The sequence below is a fragment of the Ochotona princeps genome, chromosome 8 (assembly GCF_030435755.1).
Source record: "Ochotona princeps isolate mOchPri1 chromosome 8, mOchPri1.hap1, whole genome shotgun sequence".
Taxonomy (NCBI): domain Eukaryota; kingdom Metazoa; phylum Chordata; class Mammalia; order Lagomorpha; family Ochotonidae; genus Ochotona; species Ochotona princeps.
This window is the reverse complement of record NC_080839.1, coordinates 48672168-48686510: the sequence shown is the minus strand read 5'-3', so window position 1 is coordinate 48686510 and position 14343 is coordinate 48672168. Positions and strand designations below refer to the sequence as shown.

At 38.6% G+C, this 14343-nt stretch overlaps 1 protein-coding gene across 4 annotated transcripts in view; it reads right to left on the bottom strand.

The window, feature by feature from the left end:
• SRBD1 (S1 RNA binding domain 1) overlaps positions 1 to 14343 on the bottom strand; it is a 192071-nt gene that overhangs the window by 14442 nt on the left and 163286 nt on the right. For 3 of the 4 annotated variants that reach the window (XM_004582781.3, XM_058667995.1, XM_058667993.1), the window contains exons 18-19: positions 12501 to 12677; positions 8574 to 8756 (exon numbers count right to left, since the gene is read on the bottom strand). In XM_004582781.3, the coding sequence (XP_004582838.2) occupies positions 8574 to 8756; positions 12501 to 12677 (360 nt within the window). The remainder of the gene's footprint in view (positions 1 to 8573; positions 8757 to 12500; positions 12678 to 14343) is intronic. The other variant, XM_058667994.1, reaches the window with a different exon arrangement.

Genomic DNA, 14343 nt, shown 5'->3' with positions numbered 1-14343 from the left:
TTTCTGCCACTCTAGTTTGTAAAGTCAATGGAGACAAACATTAGCAAAGCCAAATGAGAACTCAATTTGGAGAGGTCCTAAAATCCTTTCAGTCCACTGGGATTCCAAAGGAAGCACCTATTCAACATGGGAATAAGACAATGTCAGGAATGCTTGACCTACATGTACTAACAACAGTTTTGCCTATACAACTGTATTCACCTCAGCCAACTTAAGGTTTCAGGAAAAATGTTTGCACTGAAGGAAAGCTAGATATCTTTCTTGGTTATATTACAGTTAGCTATTCCTGAGCAGTTCCCTTTTCTCAATGATGTTTTCTTCTTTATCATTTGTTTTTTCAGATGATGTCATTTTAGTCACTGTCAGGTGCTAGTAGCACTGTAATGGCCTAGTATCTTCTGGTCCCTGGCTACTAGCATATGCAGCCTACAGCAATGTATTCATGTCAAATTTGCCTTCCACTACTCTTAATGAGTCGGATGTCAAACTTTTAGATGCATAATCTACTTTGGCAGAGAAGAGTACAAACAGAGAGGTTCAGAACTTTCTTCATCACATTCTGTGTCACATCTTTTTTTGACCATCCAAATCTATTATGAATAAGTAGGGTAAAGAGGAGTACGGAAGGCTATATTAAAAATAGTTACTTCATTAAATTTTTTCTCAATGTATTGTTACTTTCCTTGCTTTAATGCAAGGTAGGTCTTAATTTAAGATTCAGACTCAAAGATCAGTTCAACGTTGCTTTACTTTTTTTATATTTTCATGATTTCAATATTTATGAATGTTGCTGGTGATTATTTATAACTTAGAAACTACAGAGCAATGAAGCACAGCCTAAAGAATAAACAAATAAGGCCTGGCACAGTAGCCTAGTGGCTGAAGTCCTTGCCTTTCATGCGCTGAGATCCCATAAGGGTGCCGGTTCTAATCCTGGCAGCCCTGCTTCCCATCCAGCTCCCTGCTTGTGGCCTGGGAAAGCAGTTGAGGATGACCCAAAGTCTTGGGTTCCTGCACCCACATGGGAGACCTGGAAGAGGCTCCCGGTTCCTGGCTTTGGATCGGCTCAGCACCGGCTGTTGTGGCCACTTGGGGAGTGAATCAGTGGATGGAAGATCTTCCCCTCTGTCTCTCCTCTTCGCTGTATATCCGCCTTTCCAGTAAAAATAAATAAATCTAAAAAAATTTAAACAAATAAATGGAGATTTATAGCCTCAAAGAGCCTACCAAAATAGGGAAGGTGCAATGTACAGAAACCATTATAAAGGTCAATGTCTTTAAATGCCCTTTGAAAAATTCAGTTTGCTTATGGGAGATGATTTCTACATGAAGCTATCTCATAAGGAAGGATAGCTTCAAAGTATTTGTATGGAAAAACTGAAAGAATGAAATGAAATCATTTGAGGTGAGGATTCTGTGGTTGGAGTAAGAGTTTGGAGAAAGACTTAAGGTTCAGTCCGAGGCGTGTCAGGTTAGGCAGCTGGACACAGGAGTGTGAAGTCAGGAAGAGCTGAACATGAGTACAGGAGTCATGAGCTTATCAGAATTCCTACCGCTAAGAGATCAGAAGAAATCAAGGGAGTGATCACTGCTTAGAGCTTTAATTTCTCCCTTTCCCACTCCTCCTCCTACATGATGAGTTTCCACTTTATATTCCAGAGTGTCTTCAGTATTCATATTATTTTTGCTATTCACAGCCACAGTTACTCTCTTCCATCTAGTCTGTCAGCACAATCTATTGGCTCTACTTTGAGAATATACTAGACTCTGAACACTACAACACCCATCATCTAGGTCTCAGTCATCAGCATCTTGCACTGAGATTTCTACCACTCCCTTTATGGTTTTTTCTTATCATAGCAGACAATGAGATCCTCTTGACGTGTACATCAGATCATGGCATTCTAGCTCAAATTCCAGTGAGGGCTCCTGATTTCACTCAGAAATGACTCTAAATCCCTTTCACGACATTCTAATGCCCTTTTGACCTGATCTGTCTCACTTCCTTGCTTTCTCCACTCTAACTCTTTGTTACTCTTCTTGAAAAATTTCAGGCCTAAGCCCACATTAAGGCCTTCAGTGTTTGGTCCCTCTTCCTTGGATCTGCTTTTCAGATTCCTTCTTAGATTCTCTTTAGTTAACTTTCCTTAAATGTTACCTTGTCAATGAGGCCTATGCTGACTACCATATTTAAATATTCAAGCTCTTACTCATTACTCTGGCAATTCTGAGCCCATTTGCCATTGCCCGAATCTGATAGCACTCAACACCTCTATCAGATTTTTGTAAATCTTTTTTTTCCCTGATTATACAATGTCTGTCTCTTTAAAAGCACAGATCTTGATATATTCCAAAACTGTAAAAAGTAGTACCTGGATTACGGCAGGCACTTAAAAGACATTTGTTCAATGAATGAATGATTCTGTCAGTTAAAGACAGTAGTGTTATTATCTATTTATTAAGGTACAATAAAGGGAGGTCAAACCTTCTTGTTTATTTATCCTGTTTTTAATGTGGAATTAGTGAACTGATGAGAAGAGAGGTCAGAATTATAAAATCGCTAAAACACATGCCAGTTTTAGATATACTGCATTTGAATTGCTAACATGTTCATGAGGAATCTCATTGACACAGGTATATATCCAGAGCCTAGGAGAAGCGCCTTGAATGGAATAGGGGATTTAGGATTAGAATTCTGTGGAGGATGAAGATAATCGGGAGAGCAGATGCATTCATCCAAAGGTGCATACAGAGTCAGAGGAAAAAGTGCTCAAGGCTAAACACTTGCATAGCTTCCTCTGGTGGGCTAACAGAAGACAGAACATGAAGGTATGAGAAGTCAGCAAATGGATGGCGTCAAACGTGGCTCCATCAGTAACTGGTTTAAGGATGGTAAGCAGCCATTGGTTTTGACAATTAAGAGGTCATTAGTTAAGACAGTTACACCAGAAGAAGGCTAAGAATGAAAGCCAATTTGTAAGGAACTGGCAGAAGGCAGAGTAAAAATTGGAGGCTGATGGGTTCTCTGAGAAGTCTGCTGCTGAAAAGGAGCACTGGGTTAGACGTCACAAGGGAAAGTTAGATAAAAGGTGGCTGCTGCTTTAGGCTTTTAGGGAGCAGAGAATGAGAACATCACAGCAATAACAGGCCTGAGAACTAAAATGACAGGAACAGAAGATATGAAAGATACAGAGACAGTCACAAAATTAAAGAAAGCTCAAAGACCTCATTCATTTATCTGCCACTTTCTCTCTTACATTTAGAGGTAAGGTACAAAGATCAAGACAGTGGCTAAGGTCAAGAATTCTCATGGCAAGCTAGGAGAAGTGAAGGTGAGGAGGGAAACAGAGGGAGGAAATGGAGGGCCATCTATCTTAGGGAACGATGAGACAAAATGAGTACAGATATGGGGACAATCTGAGGAAAGGGAGCGGGGGTAAGGCGGTTTTAAATATTTTTAATGAATAGGAAGTTACTAGGCAAGCTGAGATTTTAAAACAAGTAAGATGAAATCAGATTAAAACAGTTTTAAATCATTATGAAGGAAAATCTACCAGCAACTATAGAAGGTTTCCTAATCCCATGTTATCTTTATTTAGATTACCTTATTATCTTCTTGCCTTATTATCATTGATATTTCAACCATCCTGACTCACAGATGTGTTCAGGGAGCTGGTGATGTGGCAAAGCAAGTTAAGCCACAGCTTGCAACTGTAGCATCTCACATTGGAGTGTGGGTTCCAGTCCTGGCTGCTTTACTTTCAATCCAACTTCCTGCTAATACATCTGTCCACTCAAGTACTTGGGCCATCTATGTGGGGGACCAGGATGGAATTCTTGGAGTTTGGCTTAAGATCTCTCTCTTTCCTCACTCTTGAATATATTTATATTTATTGGAGGAACTCGTGTTTTCTTGAGAGGAAAGGCAGAATCTAATTCCAGCCATGCAAAGATACAGAGTAGCAGTCAAAACCAGCATGTCCCAGGATTTTAGGTTTCTCCTTTAAGAAGCACACAATTTTGTTTTCCACTTTGAACAACATACACTTGTTTTAAAGGTACACTGCCCTTAAGTTGAAAGACAAGTTTGGTCACATTCAAAACTGGCTCTAAGCTAGCTTTTCAATTGTAACTTCCTCAACAGTTCAGGCTTTGAAATAACACATACCAGCTCACATCTTGGTTCAACTATCCAAGTTGTCTTAAACACTTCACTCAGCCAATCCAAGGCCTTGTGCTTCTATGGAAGTGGGGATGGTAACAGCACCAACCTCACAGGTGCTGTGAGCTTAAACAAGATGATGCTCCTCATACACCTGCTATCAACACAGTCCATAGTAAGTGTTTATATCTACTGGACCATTAATTACTTCTCCAACACACCTGAACTATATTTTCCTATCTCCTACTTTAACACATTTCTTTTCCTCTATGGACTGAAATTCTTAAAGCCCTAGACCAAATGTAACCTCCTATATAAAATCTTACAGGATTCCTCTATCTGGAAATGAAACCCTTTCTCCTTGAACAACCATCGTGCTTCACAGACAGCACTTGGCAATTATTGTCCTCTATTTTGGTATCTGTGAGTGTAAGTTGCATCCTTCCTATTTTGGTGGGCTCCTTGAGGGAATAAACCACTTCCATTTTTATATTCTTCAACTCTTGCCACAGTGTCATGCACATTATGATTGGTGATGAAATAGAATCATCATAAATACAACTCATAAAGAATATTGGAGTTACTGTTGTGACATAGTGGGTAAAGCTGCCTGTGGTGCCAACATCCCATGCTTCTAAAAAAAACGGTAATGACGAGCTGAGTCAAACACTAAACATTTAAAATAGTCAACTCAGTTCTTAAAAAGAAAAAAAAAAATGAAGCAGTGACACAATCTAACCTCAAAACTTCATATGAGAAAATCGCAATACAATGTAGTTGATATAAGGATTGAAAATCAGATCAAAAGATAGAATAGCCACAAACAGACCCACAACCATCCTGTCATCGGATTTTTAACAAGGGTTTCAAAGCACAGGTAAAGACAAGCTTTTCCCTCTAATTTAAATTTTCCACATGCTAGTTCACTTTCCAAGTGCCTACAGCAGTTAGGGTTGGCCAGTCTGAAGCTAGGAATCCAGAACTCAATCTGGATCTTCCATATACGTGGCCAGGGACTCAGGTATTTGAGCTACTACTGGTCACCTCCCAGGGTACACATTAGAAGGAAGATGAATTGGGAGTAGAAGCATGACTCAAAGCAATGCATTCTAACATCGGATACAGGCATCCCAGGTGGGGTATTAACCACTGTGCCAAATGCTTGCTTCATTTGTTTTTCCAAATATGGTGATAGGATGACAGAATAATCATAATGAAAAGACAATGAACCCTGACTCCCTACTTCAAATCATATAATAAAGGAATGGTGGGTGCATTTATAACTTGAGAAAGGTCCGGTTTTAGGTTCTTAGAAAATGAAATGCAGTAACTATAATATTCAAAAACTGATAAATCAGACATCAACAAAATTAATAATTTCTGTTCAACAAAACACCACTACAAAAATGAAAACTTGGAAAAAAGATTTGTGAAACATATTTGACAAGGAGCTTTCTAATGTATGAAAACTATTTTAAAAAAACTGCAAAAGATTAATATAAAAACTGAACAACCCAATTAGAAAATAACCAAGTGACATGATGAGACTATTTTCAAAAATAGGATGCTAACTGATTAATAAGAATATCAGGAATATGCATACTACAGCTGCATAGATACTACTACATATACTACAACAGAATGGGAAAAATCCAAAAGACTAAATGATAAGTTTCATAAAGTAACCATAACCATAACCATGGTGGGAGCATAAAATGCAAAACGGTATAACTGAAGTTGATCAGAAAACTACACAACCACGTATAACTCAGCAACTCCTCTCAGGTATTCCTCCCCCAAGATAAATGAAAACAAAAATAAACAGCAACACAATACTATAGAAGAATGTTCGCAACAGTTCCACTTAAAATACCACCCCCCCCAAAACTGGAAATACTCAAAGTTCCATGTGATATTGGGAAATACGCATTTGCTCTTCCCTTTCTAGGGGAAAAAAAATAAAAACATCTAAAACTGCAAAATAATGAGTGGCTAGCGTTGCTAGATAGCTTCAAGAGCCTGCAGGTGGAAAGCCAATCACGTGACAAAGCATTGGAATTTTCAACCCCAGCCTCCGAATTCTGAGGCAGGCAGAGGGGCTGGCAGGCTGGAGGCTGAGCTGTTCACCGGTCAATGAAATAATCAGCTGTGCTCATGTAATGAAGCCTCTAAAACAACCCAAAGGGGTAGGGTCATGTTAGGTTTCCAGAAAGCTGAAAGCACAAAAGTGCTAGGAAGGTGGCATACCCTTGACAGAGTATGGAAGCTCTGAGTTCCTGATTCTATACCTCATTATAAAAAACTAGTAAGCATAACATGTGCTTCCTGAATTCTGTGAGCTGATAAATTAATGGAATATAGGGAAACGGTCAAGGAACCTTGATTGTTGCAGGTCTCTTACAAGTACACGTCACAATCATGCTTGTGGCTGGTTCTTAAGACACAGAGTCTGACTTTTGATATTAAGCCCTCAAACTGTGAGACTGATGCTACTGCCAAGTAGACAGTGTCAGAACTAAACTGAATTGGGGAACAGCCACCTGGGGTCTGTTGCAGAATATGCTAAGAATTGACTGGGTTTTGGTAGAGAGAACTTCCCATATATTTTGAACACTATGAATCAGAGAAATTTTCTACATTGTACTGAGAGTACAGAACAGGAAAAACTGGGTTTTCCAGTATCTCTTAGATTCCATCAACAGAACTATGGTATAATCATTCAATGAAATATTCTTATCAATAAAAAAGGAACAAGTGGGTCCGGTGTGGTGGCTTAGCAGCTAAAGTCCTCGCCTCGATCCCGTATGGCCACAGGTTCCAATCCCGGCAGATCCATTTCACATCCAGCTCCCTGCTTGTGGCCTGGAAAGCAGTCAAGGATGGCCCAAAGCCTTGAGATCCTGCACCCATGTGGGAGACCTGGACAAAGTTCCTGGTTCCTGGCTTCGGATCAGACAGCACCGGCCGTTGCAGTCACTTGGGGAGTGAATCATCGGAAGGAAGATCTTCCTCTCTGTCTCTTCTCCTCTCTGTATATCTGACTTTGCAATAAATAAATAAATAATAAATACATTTTTAAAACAAAAAGGAACTATAATACGGATAAACCTATAAACATTTATTGAAAGACATTCTGGACAAAAGAAAACACTGATTTTTTTTTTTTACATGAAGTCTAGAAGCAAAGTAATCTTTGGTAGAAAAAAAATCACAATGAGTAGTTACTTCTATGAGTGAGAACAAAGGAGAACAAGGAAGCATTTTGCGACATCAGTAATATTCTTTATATGGATAGGGGTCTGTATCATACAGATGTTGGTATTCATGAAATTCAATTGCATCTGAATTTTAACTCAAAAACATATAAAAAACTAAAAAAAATTATTTAACTGTAGTCAATCATGCGGGCTGAGGTATTTAGTTGAGAGTGGTTGATTTCTAAAATTTTCACATATAGACTAAAACAAACAGATGGAAAAACAGGTGCAGTTAATGATAAATGTTAATGATAAAAAATGAAGTGTGGGTATAGAGGAATGTACTGTAAATTTTCTAACTTTCCTGCATATTTACTTATAATAGAAAATTACTTGGGGTGAAAATGAAGCACTGTCTTGATGTTGATTAGTATGCTTTACTCTTCTGTCCTTTTTTCTACGTGTTATAGTTTTTAAAATTCTAAAGACTTCTAGAAGAAAGCAAATGAGTTATTTACTAAAATAATCAAGTGATTTTAAAACAAAAGATCTCTATTAGACTTGCTGAAAATTAAAATATATGCTATTTTAGTATCACCTATTGTATAACTCAGTAAGAATTTTTGGTTATGTAACACGTCACTCTGTTTGGACTAATTAAAAAATTTAAAGCTAAATAAATATGCTATTAAAAAGCATTTTCTTCTCTTTTAAGGCTTCACACACATTATGCTCCCCTTATGATTGAAAATCTCATATCAGTTTGTGTAAATAAAAATTCCCTACGACTGCACCACTCTTTAGACTCCATTATAACTCATCAGGCTGATATTTCTCAGGAAACCCGAGTTGGCTGTTTACTTTCTAAAAAGGCTTTATCTTTCCAAAAGCACAAGCATTATGCCAGGTGCTAGTCAATTGCGTCTTGTTAATTTCTAAAACAAACAGAAGAGAGTGCCATGCAATTTCCATTACACACACTTCCCCATTAGAAGCAGGGTTTATTAGCTTGACATTGCTCCAGGAATAATGGTTTCATTTCTCACTGAAACAAAATAATGTGCCACATAACTCGGCAATGCGGAACTTCTGAAAAATGTTGTCATGTTAAACATGGTCATACTTTTCTGGTTCCCTTATGCCAAAACAAAGGCCGTTTGCAGGAGAAAACTCACTCTGGGCATGCAGCCTCCTCCCATGGGCCTCAGACTTACCTCATTGCTATGTCATATGATTCCGGATGAATACAAGTTTGGTCCAATGCATTTGGCTTCAGTACAATATTCATTGTAGTTTTACTCTTCTTTTTGCCTTGTTTCTCATTTGTGATCTCAACACCTGCTGAAGATGTCACAGCAGCTCCTTGAATTTGGCCTGAAGAATCAGTCTGCTGATTGCTATAGCAATTTAAAACCAGAAAGAAACCCAAGAATGTACAAAAGGCAAAAAAAGATGGGGGGAGGATGGGTGATAAAGAGGAGCGCTTTAATTTAAACGGTGCTCATTTCTCTGCCATACAAATATACACAAACAGCAACTATTCACTTTACAGAAATTATCATTTGTTTGCTTCAACCACTGTTAATAGGGCTGTTACTTAAAGCCAAAAACATTTTTAACTGATTTGGTCTGTGTAATTCGCCAATTATGTTAACGGCAAACAGAAAACTGGAGGAAAACAAAATAATGAGGCTGCTCAGAGCTGAAGAAAAATATAGGTTCTCAAAAGAACCTAGCGAATACAGAACAGAAGAAATTGAAAATATTCATGTTGGTACACCATATGAAAACTTCGCAATTTTTTAAAATTCAAAAATATTGTCAAGACAGAAAGAAATTAGATCAACTGCTTCAACAGAAACTAGAATCACATAAGCACCAGATTTCTCACTGGCAAACGTCAGATGTCAGAACGGAGTAAAGCAACATCTTAAAAGTTCTCTGAGATAAAATGATTTTGAATCTAGAATTATATATCCAGCTAAACTAGCATTCAAACATGAGGCCAAATTAAAATAATTTCCAGACATGAAAAGACTTAAGTCTATACATTCTGTCTAAACAGAATTTCTTTAGGATAAACTCTAGTAAAGTTAATAAATTGCAGAAAAACAATGTTAGCTATAAAAAAATGATGATCAGCAGATATTATAAAAATTTATGTGAAATAATTGCTCATGAATAATGTAAAAAGCATCAAATACCAAATGCTATAGAAAGCATTAAAAGAAAAAAAAAAATCCACTAAGTGTATTCTGAAAAGGCAGCATTACTAGTAAAAAAAATAAATTTCAAAGCAAAAATCATTAAGGGAAACAGTAGTAGTCTACACTTAATAAAAGTATAACAATCAAGGAATGAATCTTCCAGTGTCAAATTATCAGTTGAAAAAAATATAAGACGAGGGTCTAGAGCGATAGCACAGTGGTTAAAGTCCTCGCCTTGAACACACTGGGATCCCATATGGGCACCGGTTCTAATCCCGGCAGCCACGCTCTCCATCCAGCTACCTGCTTGTAGCCTGGGAAAGCAGTAAAGGATGGCCAAAAGCTTTGACACCCTGCACCCATGTGGGAGACCCGGAAAAGCTCCTGTCTCCTGGCTTCGAATTGGCTCAGCTCCAGCCGTTACGGTCACTTGGGGTGTGAACCATAGGATGGAAGATCTTCCTCTGTCTCTTCCCCTCTCTGTATATCTGCCTTTCCAATAAAAATAAAGTCTCTAAAAACAAAGAAAAAAAAAGACTAAAAACAACCTGAGTTGTGCAGACACACAGAATAACAACAACAAAAAACTTACATGCAATAATTTTGAAAGAGGTCCAAAATGTAAGACTTAAATAAAGTAAGTTTCAAATAGCTGTATAGCATGATCTTTTTTTAAAAAGATTTTATATTTTATTGGAAAGCCAGATTGACAGAGAGAGGAGACAAAGATGTACAAGTGGCTGCAATTGCCTGAACCAAGTCGATCCAGAGCCAGGAGCCAGGAGCCAGGAGCCAGGAGCCAGGAGCCTCTTCTGGATCTCCCACACAGGTACAGTGTCCCAAGACTTTGGGTTGCCCTCAACTGCTTTCCTAGGCCACAATCAGGGAGCTGGAAGGGAAGTGGAGCAGCCGGAACACAAAGAAGTACCTATATGGCATCTTGGAACATGCAAGGTAAGGATTTAGCCACTAGGCCATCACACCAGGCCCTGAATTTGCATGCATTTTAAAAAGGAACACATATGCAAAGTAATATAAGCATAAACCTACTTTCTGGAACAACATATAAGAAACTATTTTGAAATGAGAGATTGACACACATTTTATTTTTGTTCTCCATACTATTTAAATTTTTAAACTTGGTATTAAAGAACATACAGACTAACAACTATAGCATTACTTTATCCTCAATATTTTGACTTTTCATTTCTGGGATTTGTGACCTATTTACAAAGATCTACCACTATTCCAATGTTTCATAAACTTTGTCCAAGTTTTCTTCTGGTATTTTAAAATTTTTTAAAGATACATTTTTTTACTTATATGAAAGTTACACAGAGAGAAAATTACCCATCCACTAGTTCCATCCTTATGTAGCTGCCAATAGCTGGAGCTGTACCAAGCCAAATGGAAGAACCTGGAACTTTCTCTCACATATGGGGCAGGCGCCTAAGCACTTGAACCATCTTTTGCTGCCTCCCAGGTGTGTTAGCAATGAGCTGGCTCAGAAGTGGAGCACCCAGATCTTTAACAAATGTTCAAATGGGATGTTGGCACCACAGATGACAGGCTTAATCTGCTGTGGCAGTGGCTTCTCTTCTTGTACTGTTACAGTCTTACCTTTAAGTCTATAATGTATTTGGGATTTATCCTGGTAAAACTTATGACTAAATACTACAGCCTCATTCACACAAACCAAATTCTAGCAAGTTATCATTGTATCATTTATGGGATATCCACCAATATCTCACTATTGTTTTGAAATGTCACCTTTATCATAAACTAAATGCCAATTCTGTTTCAGTGTATTTCAGACTTCAGTCTGGTCTATTTCAACATTATGCCAACTGCTTGATCATTATTGTTTCATAATACATTCTATTGTCTTGTGGGACTGATTTTCCTTTGGTCTTTTCTAGAAGAAGTTTATTTTTCTATGTGGCCTTTATTATAATCTTGTCAAAAGAAAAATAACTCATATGAATAAAACAGATTAGTCCCAAATCAACAGATACATAAAAGTTAGTCCTTTTGGGTTTTTTTTAAGATAATACATTTACCCATTTCTTAGCTTTTGTTCTACCAGGAATAGAAAGTATGAGCCCATGGGCTTGGTCTGATAGACTAGTAGGTAAAGTTCTGGCCTTGCATGTTGCAGGATGCCATATGGGCACTAGTTTGCATCCTGGCTGCTCCACTTCCCTTCCAGCTCCCTGCTTGTGGCTTGGGAAAGCAGTATAGGATTGGTCCAAAGACTTCGACCCTGCCCCACATGGGTGACTTGGAAGAAGCTCCCGGCTTTGGATTGCTTAGCTCCATCCGTTGTGGTCACTTGGGGAGTGAATCAGCAGATGGAAGATCTTTCTCTCCGTCTCTCCTCTCTGTAAATCTGGCTTTCCAAGAAAAATTAATAAAAATCTTCAAAAAAAGAAGCTCTTAATCCGCATATTGATGATTAAGAATTTGGAAAAGTGGGGGAGCCCCTCCACCTTAGGGAATAGCTTTCTCAGTATGAAGCGGTCATTGTGAAGTCACCTTTGTCACCTCGGCTTCACCCATTCTTCCTACCTGCTATGCTCCAATCCTGCAGACCTTGGCCTCTTTTCTTTCCCTCCTTTCCTGGTCCTGTCCTGGGCCTTTGCACACTTAATGATGACTTTCCTGTGATGTTTCCAATCTCCGTGCAGCTCATTCCTCTGATTTATTAAAAATGATGCTCAAATAACGTTTCAATAAAACTGCTTCCGAAGATAGTGTTAGAGTTCCCTGTTACAGTTTCTGTATCACATATTACACAAAAACTATGTAACCAGTTTGTTTGCCAACTTGTTCACTGCTGTCAGTAACTAGCAAAGGTCTCTGGACATACTAAATGAAGGTGTGGGCAGTGGACATCTGGAATCAGTAGCTAAAACTATACACTTTGAAAATCACCTGCAAAATGTTCGAATGTAATCCTGGTTGATTCTGATGAACCCAGCACATTGTTGGAAGGATTTTGGACCCAACCCTTTCACTTTCTTCAGCTGCTCTCGGTTGATGAAGGGCCCATTTTGTTCTCGCCATTCAATAATGTTTTTGGCTCTGTTGGCATTGAGTCCTGCAATATGCCTTAAAAAAAAATAAAGTGAAGAACATGAGAAAACAACCCAGAACTCACCTGGAGAGACTGACACAAACATGGGGAGTACAAAAACAACCGCACCAACACTCTATCATTTATCTAAGTTAATCAAATTAGAGTTAAATAAAAAGGACAAAGAGGAAAAAGACGTCTAAGAGGAGAGGACAAACCGAACCAAAACAATAACAAAATCAGTATCTGTCATAAAGATGTAGGTAAACTACTACACAAGAAAAACAGCCATGACCTACACTATTTCTGAGCTAGTCAGACTCCTTGTACTTCTGAACAAAAAAAATATTTTTAAAAGATTTATTCACCTCTTCTACAAAGTCAGAGATACAGACAGCAGGAGAGAGAGGAAGCTCCTCTATTCAATGACCCACTCCCCAAAAGACCACAACAGCCAATCTGAAGCCAGGAGCCAGGAGCTTCCGGGTCTCCCATGCGGGTGCAGGGTTCCAAGGCCGTGGGCCATCCTCAACTGCTCTCCCATGCCTCAAGCAGGGAGCTGGATGGGAAGCAGGGCCACCAGGACCAGAACTGGCACCCACATGGGATCCCAGTGCATTCAAGGAAAGAACCTCAGCTGCTAGGCTACTGAGCCGGGACCCCCCTAAAAATATTTACTTTTTAAAAAAGGATTTACTTATTTATTAAAAAGTCTAGATGCAGAGAGAGAGAAGCAGATGTAGGAAGGCAGAGAGAAAGATCTTTCATTCACTGTTTTAGTTCCCACATGGCTTCTAGGACTTGGCAAGGCCAAAGCCAGGAGCCAGTTGTCCAACCTGAGTTCAGTGGCCCAAAGATTTAGGCCATTCTCAGACACTCTTCCAAGCCAATTAGCAGAGAGCATGGTCTGGAAGTGGAACAGCCAGGAATCAAACTTGACCACATGGGATGCCCATGTTACCGGCAGTGGCTTTATCTACTACACCATAAAACTAACCTCAAGAAATAATACTGCATATTTTCCTTTAGTTTTGTGAAGACAGTTAACAATTAAAGTTATAATGTTCACAACTGTGTCACTACTCTTATTTTGCTGACCTGTACTTATGAATGCAGAGCTGAAGCACAAAAAGGCACTTACCCATGAATGCCATCGTTAGTATGAAAATACTAAGACATTGGGGAGATTGTTTGGTATCGATAAACTCATTATGTCCCATCATCCTATACACAGGAATATAGACATAGGAGCCATAAACACACTTTTGGTGCTAACTCTAAAATAAATGTCGAAATATTTACAGAATGGAAAAATTGGGACTCCAGGGATAAAAACATGGTTGTTTCCAAGAATCTTAATTCTTACTATGTAACTAAATCTGCATAACTATGAAATGTCTGTATAACTGTGGTAGAAAAGCAACACCTTAAGGCAGAAGCAGTACCTTCTGCCATATCAGTTTCAATGAAAAAGGTCCAAATCAGGAAATTTCATGCTGTATCAGCAGAACTGGGTAATAAATGCAAAGCCAGGAGCAACAGCAACAACAACAACAACAAAAGGCAGCTCTTCTGTAACCACACAGAAGAAACAGAGAAGAATGTAAGATGTAATTGTTTGATGGACATTTTGACAGGTGACTTGTGAAATCAGGGTAAAATTATGGCAACCACGCCTTGAAACCATCAGAATTTATCTCT